The sequence below is a fragment of the Heterodontus francisci genome, chromosome 13 (assembly GCF_036365525.1).
Source record: "Heterodontus francisci isolate sHetFra1 chromosome 13, sHetFra1.hap1, whole genome shotgun sequence".
Classification (NCBI taxonomy): Eukaryota; Metazoa; Chordata; class Chondrichthyes; order Heterodontiformes; family Heterodontidae; genus Heterodontus; species Heterodontus francisci.
In genome coordinates, this window is record NC_090383.1 from 35,626,729 (window position 1) to 35,644,362 (window position 17,634).

General features: G+C 43.7%; 1 protein-coding gene across 8 annotated transcripts in view; it reads left to right on the forward strand.

Annotated features, from left to right (window-relative positions):
• senp6a (SUMO specific peptidase 6a) overlaps positions 1 to 17,634 on the forward strand; it is a 230,720-nt gene that overhangs the window by 22,910 nt on the left and 190,176 nt on the right. For 7 of the 8 annotated variants that reach the window (XM_068044665.1, XM_068044661.1, XM_068044662.1 and 4 more), the window contains exon 2: positions 7,211 to 7,328. The exons of the other annotated variant lie outside the window; for it this stretch is intronic. In XM_068044665.1, the coding sequence (XP_067900766.1) occupies positions 7,253 to 7,328 (76 nt within the window). In that variant the 5' untranslated portion in view covers positions 7,211 to 7,252. The remainder of the gene's footprint in view (positions 1 to 7,210; positions 7,329 to 17,634) is intronic. 8 annotated transcript variants of the gene reach the window in all.

Genomic DNA, 17,634 nt, shown 5'->3' on the forward strand with positions numbered 1-17,634 from the left:
TTCCATTTATTACAAACTTTACTTCAACCTCCCAACTCTTTCTTCCCCTCTGTATCTATTTGTGTGTGCCTCTCGTATGCATGTGAGCGTGGATGCGTTGCATATTCTAGTAATTTTAATAGGTTCAGAGTGTTATTGTTAATAAACTTGCATCTTTCTTGTTTAAACCCAAGAAAACCTGTCTGGTTCATTTGTAATTATATTTGATAAACAGTGAGCAAGGGTTCACCTGAGGTGGTAAGTCAAACCACTGTATTTAAAAAGATAAACTTTGTTATGACCAATCCAGCAAAGGGGCGAACGGGGTGCCTATGACTCCTTCCTCACCTGGTCGTAACAATGGGCCTCTGGAAGAGATTTGATGAAGTCTTGCATCAGAGTGTTAGCTGAAGTTGAAGTTCATGGAATTAAAGGCAAATTATTGACCTGGTTAGGAAATTGGCTGAGCGGCAGGAAACAGAGAGGAGGGATAATGGGCAGGTATTCATTGGCAGGATGTGACTAGTGGTGTCCCGCAACTATTCACCATATTTGTTGACGATTTAGATGCTAGAATAGAAAGCCACATATGAACATTTGCCACTGACAGAAAAGTAGGCGGCATAGTGAGTAGTTTAGATGGAAGCATAACATCATAAAGCAATATTGATATTTTAAGTGAATGGGCAAAACTGTGTTGAATGGATTTCAATCTATCTCTTTGACGAAGCTTTTGGTCATGTGACCTAATATCACCTTATGTGGCTCAGTGTCATGTTTTGTTTTATGATGCTCCTGTGAAGTGCCTTGGGACATTTTGTTTTGTTAAAGGCCTTGTATAAATATGTGAGCAGATATGAGGTCATTCACTTTGGACCTTAAAAGGATGGAACACAGTATTTTTTAAATTGTGAAAAGCTGGAAATAGTGGCGTTCCAGATGATTGGGGGGGGTGGTGTCGTATTTAGTTACACACCATTAAAATGTCATGAACAGGTACAGAAGGTAATCAGAAAGGCGAACTGAATGCTGGCCTTGATATCTAGGGAAATAGAATACAAAGGGGTAGATGTCATGCTTCATACAAAACCCTGGTTGGACCACACCTGGAGTACTGTGAGCAGTTCTGGGCACCACACCTTTGGAAGGATATGTTGGCCTTGGAGGGAGTGCAGTGTAGATTTACTGTAATGATAGCTGAGCTCCCATAGTTAAATTGTTAGGAAAGATTACCTAAACCAGAGTTATAATCCCTGGAATTTAGAAGGGGTAAGGAGTGATGTGACACAAGTGTTCAAGATATTAAGGGGAACAGACAAGGTAGACTGGGAGAAACTATTTCTGCTAGTTGGAGGAGTCGAGGACTGGGGGCATAATCTTAAAAAATAGAACCAGACCTTTCAGTAATGAAATTAAACACCTATACATGTCAAGGGTGGCAGTGGTTTGGAACACTCTTCTACAACAATTGATAGATCAATTAATCTTAAAACTGAGATTGTTAGATTTTTGTTAACCAACGGTATTCAGGGATCTGGGGAAAAGGTGTGTGTAATGAATTAGGTCACTGATCAGCCATGATCTCATTGAATTACGGAGCAGGCTCGAGGGGTTAAATGTCCTGCTCCTGTTCCTCTGTTCCTAAAGAAAGGTTCTTTATCAAGATACTTGAGACTAGAGTGGGATTTTTCTTAGAGCTAGAAGGTATAATGTTGGGGCAGCCAAGGGTACCAGGCAAGAAGATTTATACTAATTCTGAGCTATAGCAAGTGACCAGAAAGAATGGCTGCTGGAGGTGCAGGAAGATTGCTCTTGACTTTCTTTTCTATAAAAATGATATTTGACAATTCTAAAGCAACATCTTTCATTTATATAGCACCTTTAAGGCAGTACAAAGAGAGGGTTTTCCAGGGTGTTAATCAAACAAAAAATGGATACCAGTCAAAGGAGGGGACATTGGGCAGGTGGATAAAGATGTAGGTTCTAAGGAGTGCTCAAGTGAGTTCACAGAAGTTATGAGTTCGAGATAGAGTTGACTCCCAATGCTTCAGTGGCTGAGGCACCACGTGCAGTAAGCAGAATTTTTAGGAAAACAGCAACATGACTGGCTGGCTTGATTGAAGCAAGATACAAAACCAGGTCTGACTGACGGGAAGCATCTTTTGAAACATGAAATAAAAACAGAAAGTGCTGGAAAAACTCAGCAGGTCTGGCAGCATCTGTGGAGAGAGAAGCCGAGGGAACATTTCAGGTCAGTGACCCTTCTTCAGAACTGGCAGATATAAGAAATGTAAAAGATTTTAAGCAAGTAAAGCGGGGGTGGGGCAAGAGATAACAAAAGAGAAGGTATTGATAGGATAAGGTCACAGAATAGCTGACCAGAAGGTCATGGAGCAAAGGCAAACAAAATGTTAATGGTGTGCTGAAAGACAAAGCATTAGCACAGATAGGGTGTTAATGGACTGAAAACTGAACAGCCACAAGCACAAACATGGAAAAAAAATTGGGTAGGCTAAGTAGAAACAAACTAAAATAAAATAAACACAAAAAATAAAAGAAAAAATAACTAAAAATAAAAGTAAAATGGGGGGCCTGTCGTGATTTGAAATCATTGAACTCGATGTTCAGTCCAGCAGGCTATAGCGTGTCTGATCGGTAAATGAGATGCTGTTCCTCGAGCTTGTGTTAATGTTCACTGGAACACTGCAGCAATCCCAGGACAGAGATGTGAGCATGAGAGAGGGGGGGGGGGGGGGGTGTTGAAATGGCCAGCAACCGGAGGCTCGGAGTCCTGCTTTCAGACTGAGCAGAGGTGTTCTGCAAAGCGGTCACCCAGTCTCCGTTTGGTCTCCCCAATGTTGAGGCGATCACATTGTGAGCAGCGAATACAGTATACTACATTGAAAAGTACAAGTAAATCGCTGCTTCACCTGAAAGGAGTGTTTAGGGCCTTGGATAGTGAGGAGAGAGGAGGTAAGTGGGCAGGTATTACACCTCCTGCGCTTGCAGGGGAAGGTCCCATGGGAAAGGGGATGAGGTGGTGGGGGTAATGGAGGAGTGGACCAGGGTGTGGAGGGAACGATCCCTTCAGAATGGTGTCGGGAAGGGAGGGAAAGATGCCTTTGGTAGTGGCTTCATGCTGGAGGTGGCGGAAATGGCGGAGGATGATCCTTTGGGTATGGAGGCTGATGGGGTGGAAAGTGAGGACAAGGGGAACCCTGTCGCGGTTCTAGGGGTGAGGGTAGAGGTGCGGGAAATGGGATGGACACGGTTGAGGGCCCTGTCAGCCACAGTGGGGGGGGGGGGGGGACTCCTCGGCTGAGGAAAAAGGAAGACATATCAGAAGCGCTGTCGTGGAAGGTAGCATCATCAGAGCAGATGTGTTGGAGACACAAAAACTGGGAGAATGGAATGGAGTCCTTACAGGAGGCAGGGTGCGAAGAAGTGTAGTTGAGGTAGCTGTGGGTATCGGTGGGTGTAATGAATATTAATGGACCGTCTATCCCCAGAGATGGAGACAGAGAAGTCAGGGAAGGGAACTGTCGGGGAGATGGACCATGTAAAAGTGAGAGAAGGGTGGAAATTAGAAGCAAAGTTGATAAAAAAAATTTCCAGTTTGGGGTGGGAGCAGGAAATGGCACCAATACAGTCATCAGTGTACTGGAAAAAGTTGGGGGAGGGGGTCTGAGTAGGACTGGAACAAGGAATGTTCGACATATCCCACAAAAAGACGGGCATGACTAGGGCCCATGCGGGTACCTGTAGCAACACCTTTTACTTGAAGGAAGTGAGTAGAGTTGAAGGAGAAATTGCTCAATGTGAGACAAGTTCAGCCAGGCGGAGGAGAGTGGTGGTGGATGGGCACTGGTTGGACCTCTGCTCAAGGAAGAAGCGGAGAGCCTTCAGACCATCCTGTGGGGGATGGAGGTATAGAGAGATTGGGCGTCCATTGTGAAGAGGAGGCGGTTGGGGCCAGGAAACTGGAAATTGTCAAAATGATGTAGGGTGTCAGAAGAGTCACAGATGTAAGTGGGAAGAGACTGGACTAGCGGAGAAAAGATAGAGTCAAGATAGGAAGTGGGGCAGGAACAAGCTGAAACAGTGGATCTGCCAGGACAGTCCTGTTTGTGGATTTTGGAAAGGAGGTAAACACAGAAAATAGGAGCAGGAGTAGGCCATTTGGCCCTGCGATCCTGCTCTACCATTCATTATGATCATGGCTGATCATCCAACTCAGTAACCTGTTCCCAATTTTCCCCCATATCCTTTGATCCGTTTCGCCCCAAGAGCTATATCTAACTCCTTCTTGAAAACATACAATGTTTTGGCCTCAGCTGCTTTCTGTTGTTCGCAAATTGCACAGGCTCACCACTCTCTGGGTGAAGTAATTTCTCCTCATCTCAGTCCTGAAAGGTTTACCCTGTATCCTTAGACTATGGCCCCTGGTTCTGGACTCCCCCACTGTCTCCTTCCTGCATCTACCCTGTCACGTCCTGTTAGAATTTTATAGGTTTCTATGAGAACCCCCCTCACTCTTCTGAACTCCAGCGAATATAATCCTAACCGATTCAATCTCTCCTCATACGTCAGTCCCGCCATCCCAAGAATCAATCTGGTAAACCTTTGTTGCATTCCCTCTATAGCAAGAACATCCTTCCTCAGATAAGGAGACGAAAACTGCACACAATATTCCAGGTGTGGCTTCACCAAGGCCCTGTAAATTGCAGCAAGACATCCCTGCTCCTGTACTCGAATCCTCTCGCTATGAAGGCCAACATACCATTTGCCTTTTTTACCGCCTGTTGCAGCTGAATGCTTACCTTCAGCGACTTGTGTACGAGAACACCCAGGTCTCATTGCATATTCCCCTCTCTCACTTTATAGCCATTCAGATAATCTGCCTTCCTATTTTTGCTAGCAAAGTGGATAACCTCACATTTATCCACATTATACTGCATCTGCGCTGCATTTACCCACTCACTCAACTTGTCCGAAGGCAGGCTGTCCGGGGTTGAGGGACTGAGAGGTTGGAAGCTGTAGAGGGAAAGCCTCCAGAGGAGATGAGGTCAGTGACAGTCCTGTGGACAGTGGCTTGATGTTTGGTGGTGGGTTCATGGTCCGGGGGAAGTAGGAAGAAGTGTCTGAGAGTTGGCGCTGAGCCTCTACAAGGTAGAGGTTGGTACGCCATACAACAACAGCACTACCCTTGTCGGGGTTAGACCTGAGAGTACGGAGTGTGGCAAGTTCAGAGGGGGACAGTTTAGAGTTAGTAAGGGAGGCAGAGAAATTGAGATGACCAATGTCTCGCCGACAGTTTTCGGTGAAAAGATCAAGAGCGGGTAAGAGGCCAGAGGGAGAGGTCCAGACAGAGGGAGAATGCTGGAGAACGGGTGAATGGGTCTGCTGATCTGGTGAAAGAAGTGAGCCCGAAGGGGGAGGCGAAGGAAGAAGAGCTCAACCTCATGCCGAGTGCGAAATTCATTGAGGTGGGGGCATAAGGGGATAAAACTGAGTCCTTTGATTACAGAACATTCAGCATCAGAGAGGGGATAAGGGGATAAAACTGAGTCCTTTGTATTTTGCTTTTATCTTTTGAAACATATTGGGTATGCAGCTTCCCATGTTAGCTAGAATAACAGCAACTACTTCACTGGCACAGGCTGAAGGATTTGCAGAGTGAAAATAGCAGTTGGACTGGGGGAAAGCAGCAAGAGTTCCCAAAGACTGTATCTTGCTTGCTTTTACTTACTGATAGAATCTTTGATCCAACACGGAAGGAGGCCATTTTGCCCATCGTTTGAGCCAATTTTTGGTAGAGCTGTCCAATTAGTCCCATTCTGCTGCCTTTTCCCTCTTACCGTAAATTTTTCCCCTTCAAGCATTTATCCAATTATGTTTTGTATGGTTGCTATTGAATCTGCTTCCATCAGCCTCTTTTGGGCAGTATATTCCAGATCACACTGACTTGCTGAGCAATTAAAAAAATGTTTCTTCATATCACCTCTGACAAAATAATCATCTTAAATCTGTGTCTTCTGGTTACCATATAATTGATGATCTGATAATTGCACGTTTTTGAATTTGCAAAACTCATGGTATTTTCAGTTTTACTGTTTTTCTCTGAAGCACTCTGACATTTGACCCAAACTAAACTGGTGAGGCTGCTGGTTGGTGCAGTCTTTTACATTGTTAGCATGCTGTGTGCTTTGGACACAGGTTGCAGCTGTTTCTCCATGATTCCTTACTTCCCCCACACCTTGCTACTCTCCCAACCTGGTGTCCTTTTGCAATGCTACAGAATTGTCAAAGGATTTTTTCATATCCTGAAGTTCCAGCTGCTGTGGAATCTGCCACGTTTACATGGACACTTGTTTTCACAGTAGCGAAACAACAGCTGAGCACATGTGAGCTCGTCCTCATATCTCTCCATGGCCTTGCCTCTCCCAGCTCTAGCCTTTTGAAGCCCAACAGTCTTCTGAGATGTATGCACTCCTCCAATTCTGGCCTCTTGCGCTCTCCATTTTCACTGCTCCATCATTGGTGGCCATGACTTCAGCTGCCATGGCTCTGCAATTCTCTCCTTTTAACGTACCTCCTAAAAGCCACCTCTTTGACCAAAAGGTCATCTTTTCCAATATCTATTTACATGGCTCAATGTCAAGTTTTGTCTGATAGCACTGTTGTGCAGCATATTGTCACATTTTACTATGTTAAAGGTTGCAGACAGGTCAAGAAGGACAAGGAGAGATAGTTTACCTTTGTAACAGTCACATAGGATGCCATTTGTGACATTGAGAGCTGTTTTGCCACTGTGGTAGGGGGCAGAAGTTCCAGGAAAGATTTGGGAGGCGACAACACAGTCAAGGATTTTGGAGAGGAAAGAAATGTTAAAGATGGGGTAGTTTGAAGGACGGTGGGGGCAAGGGGTGGTTTTTTTTTTTGAGAAGAGGGGTGATGGCAGATTTCAAGGAGAGCAGGACAGTACATGAAGGGAGAACTAATAAGTCTAAAATAATTGTATATTATTTAGCCATCTCCTGCTTTCTTTTTGTAAACAGTTTGAAGGACATTTAACCCAATTAACTATTAATGATTGGAATATCTGATTCTTCTTCTCGTCCTTTTTTCCAGTTCTGTTAATTGTTTATATTTTCTAGTTCTTAAGAACTGGTCTGACAGCAGGTGTTGGTTGGCCTGCTCTGTTTCTAGCAATTTTCTCTGTTCAATTTAGGTGTTGCAATTTTTGCATGGTCTATTGGAAGAAGTTGGCTGGATGAACGGTGGCTTTTCCTTGTTCACACTTGCACTTCAAGCCAAAATGATTCTGGAGACAGGAGGGCAAAGTAAAGGTGAGGGTGAAATTCGTTATGGGTGGGAGCGCAAAACAGATGGTAGCAGATCCGATGCATATTCTATGCCCCACATGATACTCAATTATATTGAGTGCAATGGGTCTTGGGTCGTCAGCATAATCACAAGTGACTGAAGTCCGGATCTGATTTTAATGTATGACAGAAGCTGGAAATTAAGTGTCATCGATCTGAAACTGTAACTGTTTCCCTTTACACAGATACTGTCAGAACTGCTGAGTATTTCCTGCATTTTCTAGTTTTATTTCTGATTTTTATTATACTGGTCTTGGGGATGTTTAATAACATTTTAAGATCACATTCTATATTCCATCCCATTCATTGGGTCCAGGGGACTGAGTAAATCAAGTTATGTTTTTAAGGCTTGGTATTCTGGGATATTTCCCAGTATTTTGGGGATTTTAACTTGTGATTCTACCCATTTATTTAATTAAACATAAAACTATTGATTAGGAAATGTTTGAGCACCAATTTCTATTTGTCAGTCAGTCATCACTGCTGACTGAACAGCCTGGTTAATAAAAAAAGAGAGACTTGCATTTATATTGTGGCTTTCAGGACCTTGGGATGTCCCATAGCACTTCTCAGCTAATAAAGTACTTTTTTTTGAAGTATAGTTCTGTGCTCTAGGAAATGCGGTAGCCAATTTGCAAACAGCAAGCTCTTAGAAACAACAGTGTGATGGTGACCAGATAATCTTTTATGTTTGAGTGCTGAGTATTGGCAAGGATATTGGGGAGAGCTCCCTCCTCTTCAAAATACTGCTGTGGGAAAGTTTTACATCCACTTGAGAGGGCAAACAGAGTCTTGGTTTAACTTTTCATCTGAAAAACAGCACGTCTGACAGTAGAGCACTGAAATGTCAGCCTAGATTTTGTGCTCATGTCTCTGGGCCCACAACTGTCTGACTCTGAGGAGAGAGTGGTACCACTGAGTCATAGCTAAAAGTGAAAGATGGCAAAATAGATTGAGTTTATGAAGACTATTGTGATAAATATTGCTTTGTCCAGTTACTAGAGTGACTTTGTTTCTTAAGTGTATAGATATAGACACCCCTCTCTAAATGATGCACTGTCAAAAATGCTGATCCGAGGCTTCAGTTTGTCTCCTTTTCCTCATGCTGCATCCAGTTAAGGAAAACTATCATGCAATAAATTTTTAATTGTAAGACAGATCGGAAAACGTATTTTGATTTATTTTTTGTAGGAGGTTGAGTTAGATGATTACTAGTGGATTTGTCCCAAAGCTAGATTTAACACTCCTTGCATACTACATTTTGCCATCTGCCATATTTTTCTATTTGTTTCCCTATTTTAAAAAAAAAGTTGTGATTAAGTAATTTTAACAATGACATTTACAGGGAGTTGGAGGTTAAAGAAACCTGTCCATGACTGGACAATCTAGTGATTTGTGTATTATGGGCCTGACTGTTCTCTTGCTTTATTTTTGGCTGTTTTTATTCTGTGCATTATCCTGGGGCCTTTTCAGCTGCTCCCCATCTACCACTGTTTGGTTTTATACCCACTTTTTTTAGTTGCTGCACTGTTTATAGTGCAAGGAAGAAATTCCTGAAAACATATGGCATTTTAATCAGCCACATCTTGTATCTTTTTTTCTTTTGCTTTCACTTTCTGAATGGGTTGAAATCCATCGGTCTACCAGGGAATCAGAATAGTCTTTAGTTTAGTTGTTTGAATTGTTTCTAAAGAACGCTTTTTTATTTCTTAAAAAAAGTGGGAGGTTGTAAATCAACATTGAGATGCTTTATGATTTTATTCCTTCATTGATTTGAGAAGATCTGCCAATGAGAGTTTGGATAATTTTGTTGCTGATGTCTGGATATGTGCTCTGCTGAGCATAGAGCAAAACTTGGGCTCCTAACCATTTAGATGCTTAATGAGAAAGGTGAAGAAGGAGTGTCTTAACAGGATCTTTTTTGTATAGTGTGTATCTTCAATTAAAAGAACTTGCATTTCTGTGGTGCTTTTCATAACATCAGGACTTATGAAGTGCTTTACAGCCAATGAAGTAGTTCTGAAATGTAGACATTGTAATGTAGGAAGCACAGCAAGCTCTCTCAAACAGCCGTGTGATAATGACAGAATAACCCCCTTGCTACTCCTTGAAATCGTGCCATGATATCTTTTACACCTGAGGGGGCAGACAGGGTCTCAGTTTAACATCTTGACTGAAAGTCAGCATCTTAGACAGTGCAACACTCCCTCAGTACTGCACTGGAGTGTTGCCAGGATTATGTACTCCAGTTTCTTGGTTGCCTTGATGTGGCCAAAGAACTGAGAATGGGGAACAGGTTCTATTTTACATGCCCCAGAATTGCAGAGAAAAATGTATCTATGCCATTACATTTGACAGTCAAATTTCTTATTGCCTGAAGATTTGGAGCAGAAGTGCATGTTTGTCACTGGCAAAACACCCAAAATATTCGAAATGTTTCACTCCATTTGAAGTTGCAAAACTTGGTTCAAGTCTGAACCTTCAGAGTAAGTAATGTACAGGAGAATGGAGGAAATTGAATAGGTTTTTAAAAAAAAATATTTTTTTAAAGAAAGGAATTTCAGGTTTGGAAAACAGCAGATGGGTTCAAATGGAGGAAGTGTTGGCAGTTACGAACGTTTGCAGGTTTTTGAATTTATCTATCGTAAAGGAAAAATATCTTTATCATAGCCTGCATACTTTGGTTCATCATGGATGACTGTTCAAAAAATCCACTCTGTCCCATATTAAGAAGTGTTTCTATCTCTTAAGTCCTCCAATAGCTGATGACAAGGCAGTCAGTGACCAAAGCAAACCTTGCTGGCATTACTTTGTAGCGCCTGGTAATGTAATGGGTTGTTCCTATTTCCTATTGTCTTTAAGAGAGGGATCTTGTTTGTGCTCAGCACAGTCTCCACCAGTCCACGCTTCTCCTAGACTGCCACCTATATTAAGCAAATGGCACTACATTTCCATTGCCATAGGCGTCAATTACAAAGGCAGCACTTAAAATGTATTAAACGCACTAACTATTTTGGGCAGTTTAGCACTGACCTTTTAAAAGCTTTTTTGTCATGGCTGCATCAGTCAACATCTCACTTTGCAATACAAACCGAGACATAGAACCAACGCATTGTAGCAGAAGTTGACTTGATGTAACATTAAACCTATCAGCTGATTGAAGCTGCCCAAAGACTCGACTGCCTTTTTGTAGTCGTTAACCATTGTGTGAACACCTGATGGAGACTTCAGTCAGCTGTTCAGCCTGTTACCAGCTATGGTAGGCAGTTGTAAAGTGCAGCACCACTGCCTTCAGTGGAAAAGCCTCTGGAAAGGACTGTATTACCCCGAAATAATCAAGAGTGCCAAGCTTGCTATACTCTCAGCATTCCTTTGCCTGTGCGAGGATGAGGGAGCAGTACCACAGGACATGCGCAATGCCAATATATAACCCTTTAAGAACAAGCGTGACCGCGGTGACTGCAAAAACTACCGTGGAATCTCCCTGCTCAGCATAGTGGGGAAAGTCTTCGCTCGAGTCGTTTTTAAACAGACTGCAGAAGCTGGCTGAGCCTGTCTAACCTGAGGCACAGTGAGACTTTCGAGCAGAGATCCACCTTTGACATGCTGTTCTCCCTTCGCCAGCTGCAGGAGAAATGCCGCGAACAACAGATGCCCCTCTACGTTGCTTTCGTAGATCTCACCAAAGCCGTTGACCTCGTCAGCAGACGTGGTCCCTTCAGACTACTAGCAAAGATCGGATGTCCACCAAAGCTATCATCTCATTCCATGACAATATGAAAGGCACAATTCAGCATAGCGGTGCCTCATCAGACCCCTTTCCTATCCTGAGTGGCATGAAATAGGGCTGTTTGGGATCATCATCTCCCTGCTGCTCTCACATGCGTTCAAGTCTTCAGAAGAAGGAATTTTCCTCCACACAAGATCAAATGGCAGGTTGTTCAACTTTGCCCGTCTTAGAGCGAAGACCAAAGTATGGAAGATCCTCATCAAGGAACTCCTCTTTGCTGACGATGCTGCATTAACATCCCACACAAAGGAGTGTCTGCAGAGACCCATCGACAGGATTGCGGCTGCCTGCAACGAATCTGGCCTAACCATCAGCCTCAAGAAAACGAACATCATGGGACAGGATGTCAGAAATGCTCCATCCACCACGCTCTGGATGTGGTTCAAGAGTTCACCTACCTAGGCTCAACTATCACCAGTAACCTGTCTCTCGATGCAGAAATCAACAAGCGCATGGGAAAGGCGTCAGCTGCTACGTCTAGACTGGCCAAGAGAGTGTGGGAAAATGACACACTGACACGGAACACAAAAGTCCGAGTGTTTCAAGCCTGTGTCCTCAGTACCTTGCTCTACGGCAGCGAGGCCTGGACAACGTATGTCAGCCAAAAGCGACGTCTCAACTCATTCCATGTTCGCTGCCTCCAGAGATTCCTTGGCATCAGGTGGCAGGACCGTGTCTCCAACATAGAAGTCCTCGACGCGGCCAACATCCCCAGCTTATACACCCTACTGAGCCAGCGGTGCTTGAGATGGCTTGGCCATGTGAGCCGCATGGAAGATGGCAGGATCCCCAAGGACGCATTGTACAGCGAGCTCGTCACTGGTATCAGACCCACCAGCCGTCCATATCTCCGCTTTAAAGACATCTGCAAACGCGACATGAAGTCCTGTGACATTGACCACAAGTCGTGGGAGTCAGTTGCCAGCGATCGCCAGAGCTGGCGGACAGCCATAAAGGCGGGGCTAAAGAGGCGTGTCGAAGAGACTTAGCAGTTGGCAGGAAAAAAGACAGAAGCGCCAGGAGAGAGCCAACTGTGCAACAGCCCCGACAACCAATTTTATCTGCACTACCTGTGGAAGAGTCTGTCACTCTAGAATTGGCCTTTATAGCCACACCAGGCACAGCTTCACAAACCACTGACCACCTCTAGGCGCTTACCCATTGTTTCTCGAGACAAGGAGGCCAAAGAAGAAGGTCATATATTGTGCAATGCACTGGTCAGATAGGGCCTCAAGTATGATATCCCTCTCTGGTTGCGAAGAAACAAGGGAGATATTCAAGTACTGGAGACAAGGAAGAGCATGAAGCTGACCCACAGTTTTGGGAACTGAGTTATGGGCTCTTAGTCTGTAGGAGGCACATAAGGTTAAGGTTTTAGACAAAGTTAACCTATATTATTTTAAATTAAACTGGGGAGGTAGAACTAAGTTCAAGCTAGTAAAAGGCATTTTTAAGACTGATAGGGAATTCTACTCCACACATTGATCTACAGGTGGAATAAACATCAAGATGAAATGTGTCCAGTTCTGGTACCAAGCTACCTGAAGGATGTTAAGAGAGGGTGCAGAAAAGGTTCACGAGAATGATTCCAGGGATGAGGAACTTCGGTTATGTTGGATAGTTTGGGTCTGTTCTCCTTGGAGAAGGGAAGATTAAGAGGAGATTTGATAGAAGTGCTCAAAATCATGAGGGGTCTGGACAGAGTAGATAGGGAGAATCTGTTCCCGTCGGCCAAAGAATCCAGAACCAGAGGGCACTAATTTAAGGTGATTGGCAAACGATGCAACAGCGACATGACAAACTGTTTTACGCAGCGATTGGTTAGGGTCTGGAACGCACTGTCTGAGAGTGTGATGGAGGCACATTCAATCGAGGCCTTCAAAAGAGAACTGGATAATTATCTGAAGAGAAAAGATTTACAGGGCTACTGGGGAAAGGCAGAGCAATGGGGCTAGGTGAATTGTTCCTGCAGAGAGCCAGCATGGGCACGACAGGCCGAATGGCCTCCTGTGCTGTAAACATTCTATGATTCTATTCTAAAATGGAAGAAAGACCTCTGGAATCCTGTAAGGAACAATTGGATGCTGCAATTGGGGGGTAGGCATTCGGTTCTCATAGAGTCACAGAGAGATCCAGCACCAAAACAGGCCCTTCGGCCCACCGAGTCTGCGCCGACCAACAACCACCCATTTATACTAATCCTACATTAATCCCATTTTCCCTCTCACATCCCCACCATCTCTCAATTCTCCTACCACCTACCTACACTAGGGGCAATTCTCACTAAATGGATGAACTAAGATGGGCCGAATAGCTTTCCTTTGCTTTAATTATCTTGTGATCATTTCTGTGTGTGTGCATCTTTGGATTTGAGGGAATTGATAAGTCACTAGAAGAGAATGCCAGAGTGTGTGGGAATTGGTCTACCTTTTCAGTGTGATTTTTAAATGCTATTTCATGCATAGCAACTTGGCTCTGCTAACCTTCCTGTTGGACATGAGAAATGCAAATTAGCTACAGCTCAGTGTTTAACACAGTACATTTTGGAACCATCAACAAGTGTCTTTTTAAAAAAAACTTGAATTTTCAGTTTACAATGAATAATGGTAATGTGCATTAAACTAACAGTTTTCCTATGGAATTGCTCAGTGAGTCAGAGGATATGTTAAACTGTGACATCTTGCGTGTGACAGAAAGTAAGAGCAATGCTTAAACTCTGGAAAATAAGCCAACCATGTTGCACAGTAATTGGCTGTGTTTAGTGGTTCTGATCTGGAAAGCAGAGATTAAAGAATGTGGTAGTATTTGGTGCTTATAAATGATAGAACCGCAGCAATCTCTGCACCTGTCCCTCGACAGATCAGAGTGGTATGCTTTCGTAAATGATGGGCGTAACTTCACCATTTTCACTAAGATGTCAATAGCTTGTATAGCACCTTTATAGCAGTGAAATATCCGAAGCTGAGGAACTGGATATTGAGCAAAATTTGGAAAGAATGTTAGGGGAGATAATAAAGCACAGTGAAGTGGTAGATATTAATGTTTTGAAAATGGAGAGAGATGCTTAGGTGATGGGATTTTTGGAAGGGATTTGTTTGTTGGGTTGTGATCACTGAAGGCTGTCCACCATGGCAGAGTAGAAGGAAATTCAGAAAGCTAGAGGTGAATGAGTGGGGCAGGGGGGGGCAAGCAGATTCTTAAGATTTGAAGCTCAGTTTAGGGTCTTGTGGAACACAGAGGTTGGTAACTGTTTTGTTCAGCCTGGGTGAGCAAACAGAAGTACTATGAACTATGGAGCTGGAGGATAAGGTGCTAAACCTTTGATGGCTGAAAGGATTGCTTCAGTCTTGCTGTTGCTGGGTTCATCCAAGACTTTGCCGGGCAGGCAGTCGGATAGAACCACAGTGGCATGTAGCTGAGAGAAGTTGGCTATTGTTGTATGTATTAAAGCCGACCTCATGCTTGTGAATGATTTCACTGCGAGGATGAAGTAGGAGTAGAAAAATGTCTTCGATTATATACCGTTTCTCATGACCACAGAATGTCCCAAAGTGCTTGAAAGCCAATAAAGTACTTTTGAAGTGTAGCCACTGTTGGTAATGTAGGAAACATGGCAACCAATTTGCGTGCAGCAAACTCCAACAAACAACAATGTGATAATGACCAAATAATCTGTTTTTGTGATGTTGATTGAGGGATAGAAATTTGACTGGGAATAAATTCCCTGCTCTTCAAAATAGTACCTTGGGATCTTTTACGCCCATCTGAGGCAGAGCAGGCCTCGGTGCACTACTCAGTACTGCACTAGAGTCAGCTTTGATTTTTGTGCTCAAGTCCAGGGTTGGGACTTGAACCTTCTGACTCAGAGGCGAGAGTGCCACCTACTGAACTACGGCTGACACACAGGGCAGCTGCAGTCTTGGGTCTAGAAGCCATTGCATGAGATGTACTGGTAATATTGGGATAAATAGGAATGAAAGTGACAGGGCAGTGTTATTGGCTGTGGACTATTGAAGATGATTGAGTGGTCAACTGTGTCGAGGAGGACAAGGAAAGGAAAATGCCACTATTGCAATTGGACAAAATATTAGGAACTTGTGCTGTGAGCAGGACAGATACTTGACTGAAGGACTTGAACAAGGAATAATGGGAGAGTTGGGTTATGTTAGAAAGTCCAAGATCACTGAAGGGGGAAGTTGAAGGGACAGCCGTTGTAGAAGAGGGAGGTGCTGAAGGCGGCCTTTTAGTGAGTGAGTGGTAGTTTTGAAGCTTGAGATTTATGCCAGCGAAGGAGGAGCGCTTTACTGCTGGTTTTCTTCATGCCAAGGGGCAATAGTTGAGTGCTCTTGAGTTGGGCAGGAGGGGTTCAAGGGAGCAGTTGGCATTCGTAGAGATGAATCTGATGAGAACTAATAGGAAATTGGAGTGAGGACTGAGATGTGAAGCATTAGGTGAGAGTGGCAATTTGGAGATGACTAATTTAATGAGCTTTTCACAAGTGACATTTGAGGTGAGACTGATAGAAATAGGAGGTCCAACGAGGTGGTTTATAGTGAAGAGGTAGACTTTGGGGTTTCCATGCCCTTGAAGATGACAAAGCAATAGGATAAAAATAGATAGAAAACGCAAATGCTAAAGAGATTGGCTTCATGCTGTTATGATTCCTGTGGAGGCTGCCAATAAATTTAAAAAAATAAAATCCACCAACTGACCTCAATTTCGGCAACAAAAAACCAAATGGACAAGATTTCACTTTTATGAATTTTACTAAAACACCCAAACCAAAGGCAACATAAATTTAAAATAAACTAATAGTTTAAGTACGATTGATGTAGATATCTTTAAGGTTACACATTAACAATCAGGTGCAACAAAGGTAGTCCTTACTAGTCTTCTGAACAGGCTAGAGTTCCACAGTAGAATAAAATCAGGATCTTCCTCAGGTAGTTTCTCAAGTTCTGTTCTCCAGGATACAAATATGGAAGTAATGAGGTCCTGTTGATAACCAGCGCTGCCGTCTTCCCTTTAACGGTTTGGTTTTGTTGCCTCGTGAACAACTTCTGCCTTGCCCACTATCATCCTGATGGCCTGGTTCCGTTGCTAACTTTTCTGTCACTAAAGACAACTGCTGTATGATATTCATCAATGGTCAGCCCTCTCAGTCCAGGCTCCTCTACCTGTAGTCAAAACAATTGCTTCAATTCCAAGCAGCCTCCCTAGAAGCACAAAAACCTGCAGCTCTCAGCCTGCCTCTTTAAACAATAATTGGTTGATTTTTCCATCCACTGCCGTGTTCTTCTCAACTCTCAAAAGCTCTCTGGTCAAACTTAAAAACCTAAGCCCCCAGTCACACATGTGGTTTTAAAAAAAACTGTTTGGTTTTCATCAGTCACAGGTAAAGGCCGGCTCGGGTCTGCAAATGAAACCTGACCCAAGCCCGACAGAACCGCATCCAACCCCGAGCCCGACGCGGCCTGCTTCTTTCGTTTTTTCCCATGCCTGACCCGACCATCAGTTAACCTACCTTCCGGTTTTCACTTCATTGCTTATCTGCACAAGCTTAAAATAACTGTAAGAAAACCACCTTTCAAGTCCAAAAAGTATACCAAGAGCTTACTGGAGGTAGTGATAGAGCGTGTATGACCCGGCCTGGCCCGACCTGAACCCGAATCCGAATGCCGGACCTGGAAGTGAGACCCGATCTGATCCGACCTGACCTGACCTGAACCTGACATGCTGGGTTCGGGTCGGGTAGCCGGCCTTTAGTCACAGGACTGTTTAGTTGTCTAACCTGGGTTTGACTCCCAGGTCCTGGAAGCCTTCAGTTTCCATTTCAAATCAAGGACTGTCTTTAAAAAAAAAGAAACTCCATCTCACGCACGCAAACAACTTGCCCAGTCCAGATGGGATGCATACTTGATTGCTGAGGAAAGCAAGGGCGAAGATAGAAGCTCTGAAAGGTACCACAGAAATGCAAGATTTTTCTCTCTGATTAACCCAATAATAGTGACCGAACGTTACTTTGCACAGTTGCTGCAGTAACAGCCCCAGATTTTATTACTGTTTCCACTGGTGGGAGAATCATTAATCAGAGTACACACATTTAAAATATTTGGCAAAAGAACCAGTAGGAGGTGAAATTTTTTTTAACACAGCAAGTTGATCTGGAATCCAGAGCCAGAAAAAGTGGTAGAAGCAGATTCAATAACTAACGATCAAAAGGGAATTGGATGAATACTGGGAGAAAAGAAATATTTGCAGGGCCATGGGAAAAGATAGGGCGGAGTGAAACTAATTGGATCACTCTTTCAAAGAGCTGGCACAGGCATGATGAACTTCCGTACTGCAAGATTCTATGAAGACTCATGAACACAGAGCTGTTTTATTATTCCTTCATAGGAAGTGGGCGTTGCTGGCTCGGGCAGCATTTATTGCCCATTCCTAATTGCCCTTGAGAAGGTGGTGGTGAGCTGCCTTCTT